Genomic DNA, 17,448 nt, shown 5'->3' on the forward strand with positions numbered 1-17,448 from the left:
TATCAAGACATGCCTAGAGTTCAACAAGATCAGTCCAAGCTGTCACAATAGTGGCAATGTTTCAAAGAACAGCGTCAGAACGGGCATCTAGGTCAGACTTTGCCAATTCACTTCCTGCTCTGCCAGCAATTGGGCATACATAACACTTCTTGCGGCTGAGCTTTAAGTTTACCAGAGCTGTTTGCTTCTTCATAAACACCTCAAAAGGTCTCCAAAAGGGGAAGAATGTCACCCACATTCTCTCGGTTCTGATAGATCACTTGTCCGCTATTCCAGGTCATCACCACATCATGGGAAGCCACGGAGGCCCTCGTAATGATGGTTTTAAGATGCGGGTTCTCTTGAGAGATTAATCTCGACACACTCATCGGAAACCACCAGCTTCATGGTGTCGAGGTTTGTAGCTGACGTTGATTTGAATTGGGTGTCTGGAGAGAAAGAAGAGAGAGAAGATGATTTTTTCACGCCGACGGTTGAAAAGGAAGAGTCGTGCCTGGAAACGCGCGCCTAGAACGAAAGCAGTTAGCGGGAACTGGGGGAGAATGGCGCAAGCGGCTCTTCGATTGGCGGGCTGCAGGGGCTCCCAGTTTGCCCAGGCCAAATGAAATGCAGGTCAACTGGCCCTAGGGTCGCCCTGGTGGCCCTTGGACTTGACTGCTCACGCCCGAAAGCCCAATCCCAAACTGCGCTTCAAACCTTCTGATTTTGTATTTGAGGCTCCTTGTGACTACCACATCTTCAGTATTGACTCCTCAAGACCCATTATACTCGATCATTCTCAGTGATTATCTCCTCTTTGTCTCTGTTTCCACCTTACAATTCAAGAACTGTAACTTGCCAAAGACTACTGATCTCGCTCGCTCGCGCCCGCCACCATTCACCTCCGCTAGTTTTCCCGAACCTTCGCTTGTCTACCTACATTTTCCGTCTCCCTTGAAGCAGTCCTTTTGCGGTCGTTGGCAGGGTGCGATACTGACCGACCTCCTTGCCACCTGACCTGATCTGCTCATGGAAAACGCAAATTTGTGGACTAGACGTTCCAAGTGAGTTCTGCCGCTGGCCCTGCAATGGACTGTGAACTTGGCCGAGATACTAATCCTCTGGACAGCACTGGCAAACTATCGTTGTCTATGAGAGATCAGGAGGGTAAGGATGTCAGTAAGATAGATTCTCCTCGCTCCTACAACAATAGACGTTTCGGCGGCGACACTTCGTCCCACGGCAAATCGAATCCCTTCAACGCTCTTTCGCCTTCCGCTACAAAAACCCCCTCTGCGAGCGCATCCTCGGCATTTGGACTAGGTAGCGGTGCGTTTGCTTCCTTTGGCTCAGCAAAAACCCCAAAGACCCCGGGTCCAGGGTCGGGTTTCGATTTTTCATCACGTGAGAAAAACGAGAAGAAAGAGAGGGATTCAGATACACCCGGCGAGAATTCAGAAACAGAGCCGCTCCAGGGTTCTCCAGGATCTTTCAGGTCATCCTCGGAGCATCCGCTACGAAACACCTGGAACCTCTTCTATCGGCCCCCTGCCAACAAGTTCTCCGACTACGAAAAATCGACCCTGAAATTGGCGTCCATCAGCTCTGTGGAAAACTTCTGGACAATATATTCTCATCTGAAGCGGCCATCCTTGTTACCTAGTGTCTCCGACTACCATATTTTCAAGGACGGTATTCGTCCAGTGTGGGAGGATGAGGCGAACAAAAAAGGTGGCAAGTGGATTGTGAGATTAAAGAAAGGTGTGGCGGACCGCTATTGGGAGGATCTGCTATTGGCCATCATCGGTGACCAGTTCCTAGAGGCAGGAGAAGAGGTCTGTGGCGCAGTGCTCAGCGTACGGAGTGGCGAGGACGTTCTGAGTGTCTGGACCAAGATTGACGGTGGCCGAAACATCAAGATCAGGTATGGCATAATATGTTGCGAGGATGAGTCCAGAAACTGGCCTACTGACCGCGTGACAGGGAGACCATCAAACGGATACTTGCATTCCCTCCCGATACGAACATTGTGTGGAAGAGCCACGACGACAGCATCGCCCAGCGATCGGCTCTGGACGAGGCCAGACAGCAGAAGATCAGTAGCGCTCCGGGGCATCCTGGGGCAGAGAGACGACGTCCAACCCTGCATGAAGACTCAGAAAAGAGCAAAGGGAAAGGGATATCATGATACCATATGGGGATGGCATGGGATGAGACGATCCCCCTTGTAGCATTATACCATCAATCACTGGCTTTGAGTTCCTGGATAGCATTGCTAAATATGCAAATGGAATTCTGACTACGCTTTGATGTATCAAGCAGGCTTCAGTTGAGGTCAAGACTGTATATCCTCGTGCGCGCACCATCTGTGATTTAGTTGTCTCGTTGTGTAGGGCTGCGGGGGGATGCTCAGGTTTTGGTCCTTTCCTCTGAAACCAACCAACCACACGCACAGCATCCATCTGCGCTCACCGCAGCCACCGCAGCCGCACTTCACTCTTCTCCCATATCCATAACACTTAATATCCTTTTTACAACTTCCTGGGTAATATGGTCGTGCCAAGGATCCGTGGGTGGTCACGTCCCAAATGACTGATCCCTGGCAAGTGGTTGTGCAGGACACATTGGAAACTCTCAACCGGACTGGTCTCACTTCAGGACACAAATCACACATTGGGCAGAGGGGCACGGACGACAAGCCAAGTACCGCACCTCTGGTTCCTCCGAATTCAAATGCCTCTCCATCGCAGTCGAAGAGGGTACAGATGCCCAGAACTCCTCCGAAACAGCTTACAAAAACCATAAAAGCCTTTCTTGGGGCGCACGACAATGCCGCATGTGCGCCTATTCATGTACGCTGGTCAGTTCCATGTTCGAACCTAGTACCCATGCTGACCGTTCTTTTCTGCGCAGATTGAGAGTGACGACGATAGTGAAACACCCGTCGAGAGCAAGACTTCAACCCGGTACGCCTTCACATTCATGCGGAGAACACAAGGCACCCAACTAAGTACATTAATGCACTTCCAGATCCAGTGACGCGACACTGCGACAAAGTTCTTCGTGGTCAGGATTAAGTGACAACGACAGGCTGGTGGGAGGATTGGTGTATGAGCCATATGTTCATCAGACAGACGGATTGCTGAAATTATCCACAGTCGACGACACCCCAACCCTGAGCGCATCGAAGAGCCCATGAAGAAGCCTTTCAAAGTACGCCATCCTCCACCTCCACCTCGAACTTATGGCTTCTGACAACAGATCTAGCCTCCTTCGGGGGTCTATAAACCATACAATACCTTGAACGGAAAGTCGGCATATCTCCATCAGAGGACATCCCAGTCTCGGACCCCAGTACCCGCGTCAAGTACGAATTTGCCTTCTAAGAGCGACATTCACGCCAATGACCATTTTACACCCCACAAGAAGCGCAAGATCGGGGATTGGGGCGCATCTGCAATATCTCCTACGTCGGCCATCCCTTCCGACGGGGGCCAAATCCTGAATGACTCTGAAGACGAACTTGCTCTAGACACACAGTCGAACGATGGAAATGTGTCTGGGAGGCTCCCACGACGACGCCGGTCGGATGATAGAGATGGAAATGGCGTTTCAACCCAAAGACATCGAGACAGTATCGACAGGACTCAGGTGGACCAAGTGAATCGCTCGTCTCCTCAAGATGAAAGCGCTTTCACCAAAGACTCTGCACAACGAAGAAAGACCGAGAAGGATAAGATACTTGAGAGCCCCCATGACCTTTCAAAACACCCTCACACCTCCCCATACTTTAGGTATCCAGGAACCCGAACAGCGGATGTCACTCGACAGAGGCAAAATCCAAAGTGGGCGCAGTCACCGGAGAGTCCGGATGCACTGCAGAGCACTGAACCTCAATCTACACCAAAGTCATATACATTCGGCGGTGCACGCTATCCGGAAATGAAGACCATGGATCTCGGCAATTTGATTATAGGGCACACATCCAGTTCTGTCGGTCATAAGCGATCGAATGAAACCGTGCAACCCCCATCCAAGAAGATATGCTTTGTCCTCCTGGAATTTGTGTTCAGGGAATTTTTTGATTCTTCGGGCTACATGATTGAGCTCGACAGGTCGGCATCGCAGATCGCCGTCAATTTGAAAGACCCGCTCTTGGGGAATGAGTCGGTTTTCTTACCACGCGGCATCAACCAAATCATCAAGCTTAGACACGGAAACGATGAGTCGCCATTGGTGAACCTCCAGTTTGCTCGAACTGGCATGGAAGAAGAACCCATGTGGCTCAGATTCGAATCGCACAAAATGGCCTTCGATTTTGTTAAATTTTTGACAGATGTAGAGAAGACGCTGAAAGTTACCACCAAGGACGAGTAAGTTTCCTGACTCTCATCAGACTGAATCTATCTGACCTTGTCTAGGCGTTGGATGGAGTTGGCTTTCTCAAAAGCCAAAAATGCTTGCCAACCAAAGGAGAGGCCTTCGACGAAGACTCTCGCAATGCAGGCACCCACAGCAAGACCAGAAATCACATCAAAGGACACTAAGTCGACACTAGAACCACGCGTCAGCTTGAGACGTAGTAGGCTGGTTGACATGCTGGATGCACCCCCTGAAGCTTCAGAAGGGCCTCGGATACCAACGGTCGCGCACAGCAAGAACAGTGTCGACGACATCGATCGCGCGCCCCCCGTGGCCAAAAATAATTCACCTCTGGCAGCCGAGGAATCTCCGCCATTCCAGATGTCAAATCACTCAACCGGCATGCCGCCGCCATCTGTCACCCGGTCGCGCGCCACCAAGACAGAACCGAGCATTGAAAAAGGACAGAGCGAGCCCGTTGAAAAGACGAAAGCGTCGCAAACTGGGGTTTTGGGCCGACCCTGGACGAAGGACCTTGTTTACCCGCAACCCGGACGAAGAGCTGCAGTCGTCCCCTTTGATGATCTGCAACGATTGGACGATGGCCAGTTCCTGAATGATAACCTGATTTTTTTCTTTATGAGGTATCTCGAGACACGCATGGAGAAGAGCAACCCCGAAGTGCTCAAGAGGATGCATTTCTTCAACACCTATTTCTACGAAGCCCTTTCCAAGACCAAAGGGAAGCGAGGTATTAACTATGAATCTGTCAGTCGATGGACCAAAAACATCAATCTATTCAGCCGTGATTTCATAGTTGTGCCCGTCAACGAGAACTACCACTGGTATCTCGCGATCATCTGCAATCTTCCATACTTCCGTCAGGAACAGACAATGAACAGCGGTTGGTCTGAGGACGTGCAGCTGGGTGACCAGCCAAGCGAGGAAGGCGAGAAGAATTCTGATCAGCAGATGGATGACACACAGAGAATATTGGCCAAGGTCCTACGCACTGTCGAAGAGGGAGACAGTCTGTTTGAAGATCGGCCGAAGTTTAAGAGACGGAAAGTTGTTCGCAGGTCACTCCCAAAGTACGACGTGACCAAGCCTGTCATCATCACTTTGGATTCTCTGGGCTCAGCACGATCGGAAACATGTTCACAGCTCAAGCAATACATAGTAGCAGAGGCTCGAGACAAGCGGAATCTGGACATTGATCTGAGTGAGCTCAAGGGAATGACGGCCAAGGAAATCCCCACTCAAAACAATTTTACCGACTGCGGCCTGTATCTGTGCATGTACCTGGAGCAATTTGTCGCTGATCCATACACTTTCGTGCGGCGCATTTTACAGCGGGAAGCGAATGAACAACAGTGGCCGCGCGAAATTCGTAGCCAGGATTTGAGATCAAGGTTGCGGCAACTAATCCTGGAGATGCACCGACGGCAAGAAAAAGAACCCCGGGAAATGGAGGAGCCTTCTATTGGAAACATCTTGATCAATACAAGAGAGATATCTCGCTCGCCGCCAGTGACCCAGAGAACAGCCACAAGGCATGAGGTCAAAGAAGCGAAGAAGAGGTTCGAAGACATAACTCACAGCAAGCCTTCCGAATCCAACAAGGGAAGGGAATGTGTGTCTCCTGAGCTTGGGTCGAACGTCACGAAAGCAAGCCCTGGTGCCAGGGTGATTTCAGAGACTCCGGAAGGTTCTGACGAGGAGGATGTGCGAACAACATCAAAGGACCAGATGCTGGAGCAAAATCCCCGACGGTACTCGGACGTTGAACCTTCTTCTCGGGACACACGATTTCGTGCAGCCCGTCTGAGAGATACGCAGACCACACGAAACGTCGACCGGAGTTTGCGCTCCCCCACGGCACCCACAGACCAGGCCACTTACGCCTCGCATCCAACTATTGAACACCGCTCTGATAAAAGACGAAGGTTAAGTCGTGCGGATGATTCGGACTTGAGACGAAAGTCCCGATCTTCGAGCCTATCAAGCGACCTGACAGATTACCTTTCTGGGCCGACTAGCGCCGCGCGTTTTCTCCCTAGGATTGAGGAACACGCAGCGCGCTTTTCTGCTTCTTTATCTCCTCACCGGAATGTGAGAGGCGATTCAGATGAGGAAATTGGTACGAGCAAGAAGAGTGGACCGGGAAACACTGCTAGGATTGGGGAAAGTCATCGTGCGAGTCCTGACACTGAAGTCATCGGGGAAAGGAAAGCTGGGTCGGGCAGAGATGTCCACCTTCTGACGAAGCGAAAGCGACCATCCGAGAAAGCTACAGCACCCAATTCTACAAGTGAGCATGAGGAATGGGCTAGAGGCGATGTGAAGCGGGAATCACCTCGGGTTCGACGACATGATTTTTCATCCGCCCACGGCGACGTTCGATCTAGTCGACAAAGGGAGAGAAAGGCTAGATATGGCGGGGAGGATGAGGAGATGCTTTTCCACTCGTGAGACTGTATCACCGAGACATGGGCGTGATGGTGATGATAGATATGGAGCTACTGTTGTCTGAGGGTGTGCCTTGCTTGACTGTGCCCTGCTTTATGATCAGCTTTCAAGCGATGAGCACCGTCTGGAAGGCTTTGAACGACTTTGAACGATTACTTTGACGGTTACAGCCCAATGATACCGGCAAAGCCGAGCAGTGGTTTTTTTTGCACGATACCTCATCTTCCGTGTTGTGCCCTTGTGCCTTGTCTACCACCTCGGTGGTTTTTTAGAGAGAGAGGACAGATAGATGTCTCTTGAAGTCTCCTTCGTAGGAATAATACACATGGAAGCGATTGAGTGAGATACTCGCCTCTGTAGATGTGCTAAACGCAATGCTGGTGTCATGGTGGGTGTTGGATGTTGGATCTTGAAGCTTGATCCGTTGTGCTACACACTTGGATAGAGGTGAGGCAAGGCCCCGGCGAAGTAAGGAGAGGACTTGCCCTATCGCGACCTTTTATGTTCAACCCGGTCAGATGGGGTTGGAGAAACTAAATAATCCATCACTCTGGCAGATTCTGAGCATGGTGAGAGGTGTGAAAGGTCGGGGATACGAAGGCATGTAAGATCGAGCGAGGATAAAGCGGCGAAAGGCATCGATGCTAGATAAGGACTAGTTACTCGGTAGAGGTACCGCCGTGCTCACTTTAAAATGACTCTGGGTCAAGGTTACGTGCAAAATTATCAAAAGAAAGAGCGCGGACGAGATACCAGACCCCCTATCGATTCGATCTATGCATGTTTTTCATGGCGACGAAGTGTCGAGACCACCGAGTATCGTGTCCATGGCGGCGGCAAGGTCATGGTGATGGGCACTGATGCCTTCATGCATTCATCCACGCTCGCGAATGGAACTAGACGTATTATGTCTTGCGTATGTCTCGCGAACATCTATGCATTCGCAGGCAGTCCCGTGAAAGGGGTTCGGGTTGATTCATCGATATCGATGGTGGCCCTGGATGGCATCATAGGATCACCGTGCGGCCTTGTCACAGCATCAGCCTCGCGAGCGGATACCTTTCCTCGCCACCCACGGATATATCAATCACTGAATCGATCAAGGCATGGGTGCTATCTCCGGTGATGGCTTTTCTCTGCATAGCATGGTCGTCGCGCAACTCAGGGGGAGTGAGATGAATGGTCGACAATGCTACTTGGATGGCCATGAGCTCAATGTCCCCTGGACAGAGCGAGGAAAGTGGGAATCCTCCTCGTTGGTAAGTCGATGGAGATATGGGGACCTGTTACAGTCTGAGCTGGTGTGGCATTCGAAGAAAGATCGTCTGGTGCGGAAACGCATTATGGAGGCATTTCCCTTTTCTGCGCTGGATGGAAAGGATTCCAGAAAGTCTATTGACGGTGGCTGGGTATTGGTAAGTCCTTCAGACAAAGCGAGAGTGGGTGAGCGCACATGTGGATGTGGATGTTTGTGGATTCCCTTGTGGATGGCGGATGGTGATCCCGTGATTGTTCTCTCAAGGAGGTTCAACTAGCCGTCATCACTTGCCGCCGTACAGATCTTCCCGAAACATGCCTACCCCCTGGCAGACATATATCAGACTTTTTCCATTCATTGTTAATCATGACATTGACACGGCGATCATGCTAGATAAAAAGATCCACCGCCAGGTGCAGCAAGATCCCTTCCGTGGTTGATGTTCCATTCGTCTTGCCCTCCTTCCACCAACACCGCGCGTTACCACCATATCGCATTATCTGACGAAGTTTTTCTCTTGTCACTACCCAGCATTGCTTCAATTGGTGTCGTTCCAATTCTTCTCTGATAACTCAAATCTTCTCCGTCTTTTCCATCCAGGAGTCGCTGGCCATGGCGTTGAAGGCGGTGCAATGTCGAGGATGCATCGTGGCGCTGATGACGCCTGGTCTGCAATATGCGACAGTCTTTTGGCCGTAGCACAATAAACAATTTCTGGCATGAAGATCGAGTAGAAAGAGTCAATGCAGGAAGCGCTAAGACTGGGCTAGCGCCGCGATCAGCTGAACATGCGAACCTCGCGGCCTTTATCTCAGCCTGATCAAGCAGCCACCCAGTTCCCGACCCAGCATGGAGGACCAGGCAAGCATAATGTTCGCTACACCTCGCTGAACAGTACAGTATCCAACCACCGCCATGTGCCCGTTCAAGAAACTGTTCAAACCCGCCGCAACCCCGCAGCAACACGCGGCCGAGAGTTCGCGGTCATCCTCGCCCAGTCAGGCGCCCACCGTTTCCTTCCCCGACGGCGTGAAGGTGCTCCACGACAATTCTGAGGCGACGGTCGACATCTGCTTCGTGCATGGCCTGACCGGCAATCGCGACACCACGTGGACGGCCCAAGGCCAATCCCAACCGTGGCCGCTGGCTCTGCTGGCACCGCAGCTCCGAAGCGCACGCATCTTGACCTACGGCTACGATGCGTATGTAGTGAAGAGGTCGGTCGCGTCGTCAAACCGACTAATTGATCATGCTTCTAATCTCCTCAACGACCTGACCACCGACCGAGCGAGCCATGATGCCTCCGATCGTCCCCTCATCTTCGTGGCGCATAGCCTGGGCGGGCTGGTGTGTAAAGAATCGATCCTCCAGTCGCGGAACAACCCTGAAGGCCATTTGAAAAAGATGTTCGAGTGTATAAAAGGGGTCATCTTCATGGGGACGCCACACACGGGCAGCTGGATGGCCGACTGGGCGAGACTGCCGGCATCGGCTCTGGGAATGGTCAAGTCCACGAACAAGTCCTTGCTTAAGGTCTTAGAGACGGATGATCAGCTGCTAGAGTCGATCCAACTACGATTCTTAGGTATGGTCCGAGATTTGAGAGAAAGTAACCGGCGGCTCGAGGTGACGTGCTTCTTTGAGGAGCTCCCGCTCCCGGTGGTAGGGAAGGTGGTGTCGAAGGAGTCGGCTACGTTTGCCGGATACAATCCGATCAGCATCCACGCCAACCACAGTGATATGGTTAGGTTTGTCTCTCCGGAAGAGACGGGTTTCAAACGAGTCATAGGCGAGCTCTCACGGTGGGAAATGGAGTTACGGTCATCCACCCAGAATGAGGCCAGCTCTTCGACTGAGCCAAGTAGGTAACGCCTCGCTGGTGAAACTAGGATTACCCCGGGAAAGTGTATGGTGGGTGATGGTGGGAGCGGACTGAGGGCAATGCGAAAGCTGGAAACTAACAGTATGACAGGACCTTCATCGTCTCGCAAAGCGATATTTACGGTGCCCTTCGAACCCGACCCTCATTTTATCTCCCGAGAGTCCATCTTATCATCCATCGCTCAGCAGCTCGAACAGCATCGGCGGGCGATTCTATGCGGGATGGGCGGGATCGGGTAAGTGGTCTGAACGCAGTCTTGGATGGAAATATGGGGAAACTGATGGTCTGAATCAGGAAATCACAAATTGCCATCGCCTATGCGTATCAGTACCGCCAAGAGCATCCGCGCAGCCACGTCCTCTGGATATATGCGGCCACAAGAAGTCGGTTTGTACAGGCATGCCAGCAAATGGCACGAAAATTGAAATTACCCAGATGTGAGGATCCGAAAATAGATGCCTGTGAGCTGGTAGCAGCGTGGTTGGATGACGAGGAGAATGGGCCGTGGCTCCTGATCGTCGACAATGCTGATAATGCTAATCTCATGCTGGGTGTCATGCCTTCTGATGAGACTCACATGGACGAGGACACCCTGACGAAGCCGTTAATGGACTACCTACCTCGTACGCTAGATCTCTCGAGACGGTTGTTGATTACGACGCGATATAACGACGTGGCGGATGGCCTCCGACAGAGCGCGTTACCTATCTCCGTAGGGCCTTTTTCATTGCCAGAAGCAAGGTCGCTGCTACGGCGAAAAATCACCAAGGAGAGGGCCGGGCCTGCCGACGAGACTGTGGACGAGCTCCTTACATCGCTCGCGTACATACCGCTAGCGATCACACAAGCGGCGGCTTTTATCAACCGCAACATGATGACACTTGCGGACTATTTAAGGGGGTTCCAGACCAGCGAGTCGGAGCGGATGAGGCAATTAAGCATCGAACTGCAGGATCCTCGACGGGAGCGCGGGTTTCCTAGTTCCGTGTTCCGAACGTGGAGACTGTCTTTCGACCAGATGCGACAACGTGATCCCGCCGCGGCCAGACTCCTTACATTTCTAGCGTTTTTGGATGGGCAGTCCATTCCGCTGACGTTGGTGCAGTATACGCAGACCGCGGAGGCAGATTGGCGCCAGGCGTTAGGCACGGTGGCAGGATACTCGTTGGTGGTGTCGGCGGCGAATGAGACGATCTCGATCCACCCCCTCGTGCAGGAGTCAGTGCGGTATTGGTTGGAGCAGCAGAAGGAGAAGGAGGCGAGCGTGGAGCAAGCGGTGCAGGTGCTGGCCGCCCGCTTTCCCACGGGAGAGTACAGTAATTGGATCGTGTGCCAGACACTCCTCCCTCATGCACAGGCGGCACTGCGTCACCAAGGCCGGGGTATTCTCAGTGAAAGTCGACGCCTTCTCCAGTACCTTGTTTCGTGGTTCCTCTTGGCATCCGGAAAGTATGAGACTGCCTTTGAACATGTGTCAGAGTCGTATGAGATCTTGATGGGTCTATATGGAGACGAGGAACCGGTAAGTCTTGATAGCCTCGCACGGATGGCGTTGGTACTACCATATCGAGGGAAGTACGAGGAGGCGGAGGCGATAAATCGACGGGTGCTAGCGGGAAGGGAGAAGGAGCTAGGGGTGGATCATCCCTCGACGTTGACGAGCGTACATCATCTAGCGTTAGTACTACAAGATCGAGGGAAGTACGAGGAGGCGGAGGCGATGATTCGACGGGCGCTGGCGGGAAGGGAGAAGGAGCTAGGGGTGGATCATCCCTCGACGTTGACGAGCGTACATCATCTAGCGTTAGTACTACAAGATCGAGGGAAGTACGAGGAGGCGGAGGCGATGAATCGACGGGCGCTGACGGGAAGCGAGAAGGAGCTAGGGTTGGATCATCCCGACACGTTGTTGAGCGTGTATAGTCTGGCTCATCTACTCGATGTCCAGCAAGATTTCCAGCAAGCTATGGATCTCTATGAAACTGCTATCACTGGCTTTGATAGCGTGCTGGGGCCAGATCATCCTACCACGGCGGCTTGTCGGGAACATCTATCGTCGCTGTTGAGGAGGATGGCATGATGATCCCTTACTTCTGCTTTATAGCTACTTGTCAATGCGAGACCTTCACAACAAAGCTCTGTACGCATTCAAAGATCTGGACAGAAGATAAACTTCCGACGGTCTTTGAGGTTTCCATCGTACGTCTGGAATGCTGCATCGTACATACCATCTGGCTTCTACGCTATGCTTTACGAATGGCTGTATGGTGCTATATTGACAATACCGCAATGCGATGTAATTATCGCTGATTCGTGGACGAGGTAGAGCTCGATACTCCAGATGTGGACTAGTGTAGTCCACTGAATGCGTGGGTCGAGTTGGAGAAGTCCGATGTATGTCTGCTAGGGTGTAGGCATGTTTCGGGAAGATCTGTAGTACCTTCAAAGCAAGAAGGCCGGCAGGTAGGTAGGTACGGCGTCAATGTTGTCTCCCCAGGGAAATGGTGGAGTGGGCACCTAATTTTGTATCAAAAGCATCCCTTGGATGTCCTGGTTGTCTGAGGCATTTTTGGTGGGACCGGTCATTTCAGCTGTCCCAAGTTCACAGCTAGATCTAAGAGACTGGAGACTGAGCAGTGACGAGTTACAAGATTCGAGACACATACTGTCAAGAGCAGGGACAGATCAATCCAAGTATGTGAATAAGGGATGGAGATGGGTTTCATGCCCTCGATATCAGCGTTGGCACAGCTGAGATGTTGATATCATGCGGCTGTGCGAGGCCTGGTCCTCGGAGAGGAGTAGAGAGTATGGCCGATGGGGTAAGGATGGCACGATGGTAAAAGGTGGGTTAGATAGGGGCTACCATGTGCAGTATGTGACTGTGTGGAGGCGAGGATGAGGTCTGACGCTGATGGTGGATTCGAAGAGGATGATCACTCGCTGCAAAACACAGACACCTTCCCATTTAACGCGGGTACAGGCGTCCCGGCCCCTTGACTGCCACGACTGCCACGGACTGCTCAACGGGAGTGATCGTCAGAAGTGTCGCCAAGGGTCGGAGAATACTGGCACCACCACTGGCGGAGATGATGACATCGGTGGGAATCCTTGTCGCCCTTACAACCCTTATCCCTCCCGATGGCGTCGACGGAGCGGGACAGGGTGGCGAGGATGATGTCGATGGACAATCCAGACTCTCTGAAATCTCTACTGCGGAGAAGGTTGTGTGTGTGTGATTGTCTGTCCCCTTTTGACTGGGTGTGAAGGTGAGAAGGAAGGCCAACGACGACAATGAACCGTATATCCCTCACATCGCCCTCGCGCTCGATCTCGATCTCGATCTAGAGTCAGCGGGCCATCACTGGGAGATAGTGAGCTACACGCGTCGGATAGAGGGACTATCCTTTCAAGAGTGATGCGGCAGGGTCTGGAAATATCGAAATGTGTAAATCGGTAGAAGAGGAGGCTCTTGCTAGGTATTTTGTCTGGATTGCTTGGTAGGAGGAATCGAGGGACGAGCGACGAAAGGGGCGAGAGGTATTGACCTGTCAAGAAGGTGGAGAGAAGAGCATCGAGGAAAGAATCAGCTTGAGGTCTCTGGACGTCGCAGATCGAATGGACCGTGCGGCCTGGAGCAATGACGGGGAGAGATGGGAGGGGGAGGCAAAGCTGGGTGACCATCCCCTTCCTAGACTGGATGAGGCCCTGGAGGGATCGAAGAACAGGGGCCACGCATACATCATCGCTGTCAGATGCTCGTCGGGGTCAGGGCCACAACGTCACACACAGACACACACTCACACGGGGTGCTTTTCTCTCTCTTTCTCCTTCTCTTGCCTCCCTCCCGATCTCTCATTCACTTGATCTTGATCAGCTCTCGACCCCTTTACCAACAAGGAGTTATGTTATCAGCCATCGGCCGTTGGGTGGATGGGAGAAACCCTGGCTATCCATACATAAAGATGTGGAGAGGGAGGGATCGAGGGTCGAGGACAGGAAGAGGCGACATTTTTGCTTTTTTTTTTTTGCGATGTGATGTGATGTGATGTACCGAAACAAAAGAAAAAGGGGGCTCTAGAAGGCCTTGTCTCTGTGTGGGTGGATGGATGGATGGATGGACGGATGACTATGGCGATTGATAGGGAAATGTCGATGTCGATGTCGATTTCGATGGAAATAGATGGAGATGGCACAAATTCCACAAATTTTCTCCATGACCGATAATCGCAAATGCCATAGTTTGCGGCATGGGCAACGCAAAAAGCCCCCCCAACAGACAAGCCAGAGAGACGAAAAAGCCAGATTAGACCAAACCATCGCCTCGTGGGCAGGAGTTTCCCACTTTCCCACCCAACAATCCCACATTCTGATTGACCACCAGAGGGGGCGACGGGAAAAAAGTCAAAATGGGAGGAATGGCGAGTTTTACGTCTTTGAATGTCGATCTTTCGACAATCCCCCTCTCCAACACTCACTAACTATATGGGAGGCATGTCACTGTTACTGTGCGGTGGCACCGGTGCGAAGAGGAGGCACTATTGGGAGGACATACTACGTGCTTTGCCTGCTTACTCGGTCTCGATCTGAGATGACCATACCCCAAGACTCCGTAGGCATGTATGTACACAGACACCATAGGTAGGTAGTGGTAGTGATGGGTAGTGATAGGTGTGTGAGCAAGCAAGACCTATCCTATCTTATCCTATCATTAATTAGCAGACAAGGACTAGGAGAGTTACTCGATACTCCTTCCCTCGTTACTCGTTGCGTGAGTCGTGAGCTGTAAGTCGTATGACGTTCCCCCAGAAAATCCCAGCACGGGGCCGGGTTGGTGCCATATGATGCAAGTGATCGACGAGGCTGTTGCCTGACAAGACGAACGTCACGCAGGGCCTCACTTCGAGAGTATGGGCACAGCCAGTCAGCCAGGAAAGAGGGGAAGTACGTGGAGTGAGTCAGTTAGCCAGTCAATCAGTCAGTCAGTCAGTCAGCCACTTAGTGACCACTGCTTCATCTCGCCTAAATCTGTATAGGTATTTATGTATATGCTTGTAGGCTCGTGTACATGGCAGTGCTGTGGAATGATTTCAGCACAATCAAAGTAGATATTCCGCTTGTATAGAAGGATATATCTAAGCAAATTATCCACAGTATACTCTACGCTGGACGGTCTGTATCTATTCCATATTTGTATCGCACAAGGTTGGCTTATCTGCTCAATACGGCCATAGTATCACATCTGTCAAAGACACATAAGAGCAGAATCAAAGCATTCCAGACGACAGATCAAGTAAACCCTGTCCATTGCATAGTTGTCAAGGCCACTGAAGTGCGTTGTACCAATTAGATTGAGCAGAGATAATCAAATGTTTGTAGGGAAGGTAAAGAGAAGTAGTTTGGCAAATCATTTCATTCGGCTTCAAGTTCGTAAAGATCTGTATTTCCACCCCTAAAAAACCAAAAGCCCCTGCGCCGCCAGATGCTGCTGGTGCTTTTTGACGAAAAAAGCAGGAATGTAATATCCCGCAGTTTGTAATAGTACACATTGGATGAGAACAATCTCACCACCACGCAGGACTGCAACTATGATATGCAGCGTGTGCGCGTGAGAAAGCGATAGGTAGAAGCAATCATGAGAACCTTCTGTCGCACAGTCCTCTACCACGAATTGGAGTCAACGACGGTGAATAATTGTATATTTCAGCTAGGAGTTTCACAGTCTCACTCCGTCATTCTCACTGACAGCTCCGTCACCCGTTTGGTGTAGATGCCGACTGCTTCTTGATGATATAGTTGGCGAGCTTGAACGCGCAGAGGAAGGAATGCCGCTCCGTGGTACGGTCAAAAAGATGATCGTGACGAGGTACTGCTGTGTGTACTCTGCTTGGAAAGACCTGCGTTGGTGTGGGCATCAACACCAACGGGTGGACTTCGTCGTCGTGCTGATCGGGTTGCAGCATCCATTTGTTGCTTGGTGTGCATGTGCATCATTCGAGCGTACGAGGTCATGGCCGCAATGGGATCAGATTCATAGTTGAAATTCTGTTGGGGGCTGGTGAGGTATTCGACAGCCGAAGGCATGGTGGGTGATGATTTGGAGTTGGAGTATTAAAGGGTTGTCTGATGTTGGAAGACTGCAATGGTCAACACGAGATGATGGTGCTAGAGGTAGTCTCGACGCCAAAAATGTCTTGTAGATGATGGTGAGCTGATATTAGAAATGGCAGGGGGAAATCCAGACCATCTGGTTATATATCTCAACGAGAATGCTCAGCACACCAGGCTGAACCACCATTGGAGAGAACGAGGGCGAACCGAAAGACGGAATGGGGGGCAAAGTCCAGGTCTAGAGGCGGAGAAATGGCGTATGTCGCGCCCAATGAGTGTGGTGAGACCTCTGGAGAGGTTATGCAAGTTGCCGTCAGTTGGACGGAGCTGAGTGGCCATCTGGCGAACTACAATTTGACGGGGCGATGATCAAACGGCAAAGGTGGCCCTCGATCCCCAGCAAAAATGAAGATTCCAAGGACCAGAGCTGAGCATCGAGCAAATAGCCATGAAGAACGTCCTTTGCAGGTGGAGAACGACCCTGCCGATCGGTCAAACCCAGAATCGCCCAGGGTCTGATGGGAGAGGCAATGCAATATGATCACATCTCGCATTCGATAGACATGCGGAAAAATTGTGGATGGGGAAGCCCATGCTCTAGACCCAACGACTTTGGGCCGAGGGATTCTCGTGGTTAGGCATTCGAGAAAAGCATGTCTGAATTCTATTCAAGAGTGATCGTCGTTGGGGGAGATGCTGGGAGCCCTTCGCATACTTGTGCGGTCCTGTCCAAGGGAGAGGCCCAGCAAAGGGCGCAGGCTAGATCGGACATGCGTAACAAGGAAAGAGATACAGGAGAAGGGAAGACTGAGTGGTCATGGTCATTTCCATTGTTTGCTCATGTGTGCTAGAGGTTCGTGACGCTCGTAGTGGATGGGTAGCTGGCGATAGGGTGGTGTGTGGCCTGTGGCGTCCGACGGCGACGCGGGAAGAAGCAGTTGGGGGACAGTTGCTGGTTGGCGGCCAATGACACTCATCGAATCCCAAGTAATGACGTCGGTCCAGCACCAAAGCGGGAGCTCCAGCCTTGCGTCTGCCAAGCCCGCCACCCGCTTTCTAATTCAGCTTCAGGCAATGGACCCTGGCAATCACCCGCCGCCCTGTCATTGCAAGTCCTGCGAGTCCTGCGAGTGGTACCGAGTATTTGACCAGTGCGCGCCTCATTCTCCGTCGTGAGATAAGCTTTACCACCACCCACCATGTAAAGCTCGTATGACTTGTTCTGCGCCGCCAAACAAGTCGAACCCAATCGCCCATCATCCGCAGGTATATGTCCTTCTCTTCATCCAATTGCATCCCTCCAACACGTAAAGGTTCATGGGCGAGCACCTGCATTCAAGGGTCCCGACCACCCACAGCAAAGGCCTATGGGAGCCTGAATGATGCC

The 17,448-nt window shown here is 51.8% G+C and overlaps 2 protein-coding genes across 2 annotated transcripts; both read left to right on the top strand.

Moving 5' to 3' along the window:
* Nucleotides 1–1,067: 1,067 nt before the first annotated feature.
* Nucleotides 1,068–6,813, top strand: AYO20_02540 (hypothetical protein; the record flags this gene model as incomplete). Its single annotated transcript, XM_022640844.1, has 8 exons — nucleotides 1,068–1,903; nucleotides 1,963–2,078; nucleotides 2,587–2,831; nucleotides 2,893–2,945; nucleotides 3,010–3,087; nucleotides 3,138–3,192; nucleotides 3,247–4,352; nucleotides 4,401–6,813. The coding sequence occupies 8 exons, from the start codon at nucleotides 1,068–1,070 to the stop codon at nucleotides 6,811–6,813; spliced, it is 4,902 nt and encodes a 1,633-aa protein (XP_022503100.1).
* Nucleotides 6,814–8,983: 2,170 nt separating this feature from the next.
* AYO20_02541 (hypothetical protein) lies at nucleotides 8,984–12,030 on the top strand (the record flags this gene model as incomplete). The annotated part of the gene is made up of 3 exons (XM_022640845.1): nucleotides 8,984–9,929; nucleotides 10,041–10,185; nucleotides 10,245–12,030. The coding sequence occupies 3 exons, from the start codon at nucleotides 8,984–8,986 to the stop codon at nucleotides 12,028–12,030; spliced, it is 2,877 nt and encodes a 958-aa protein (XP_022503101.1).
* Between the last annotated feature and the right edge of the window lie 5,418 nt (nucleotides 12,031–17,448).

This window comes from Fonsecaea nubica (genome assembly GCF_001646965.1).
Source record: "Fonsecaea nubica strain CBS 269.64 chromosome Unknown Scaff11, whole genome shotgun sequence".
Taxonomy (NCBI): domain Eukaryota; kingdom Fungi; phylum Ascomycota; class Eurotiomycetes; order Chaetothyriales; family Herpotrichiellaceae; genus Fonsecaea; species Fonsecaea nubica.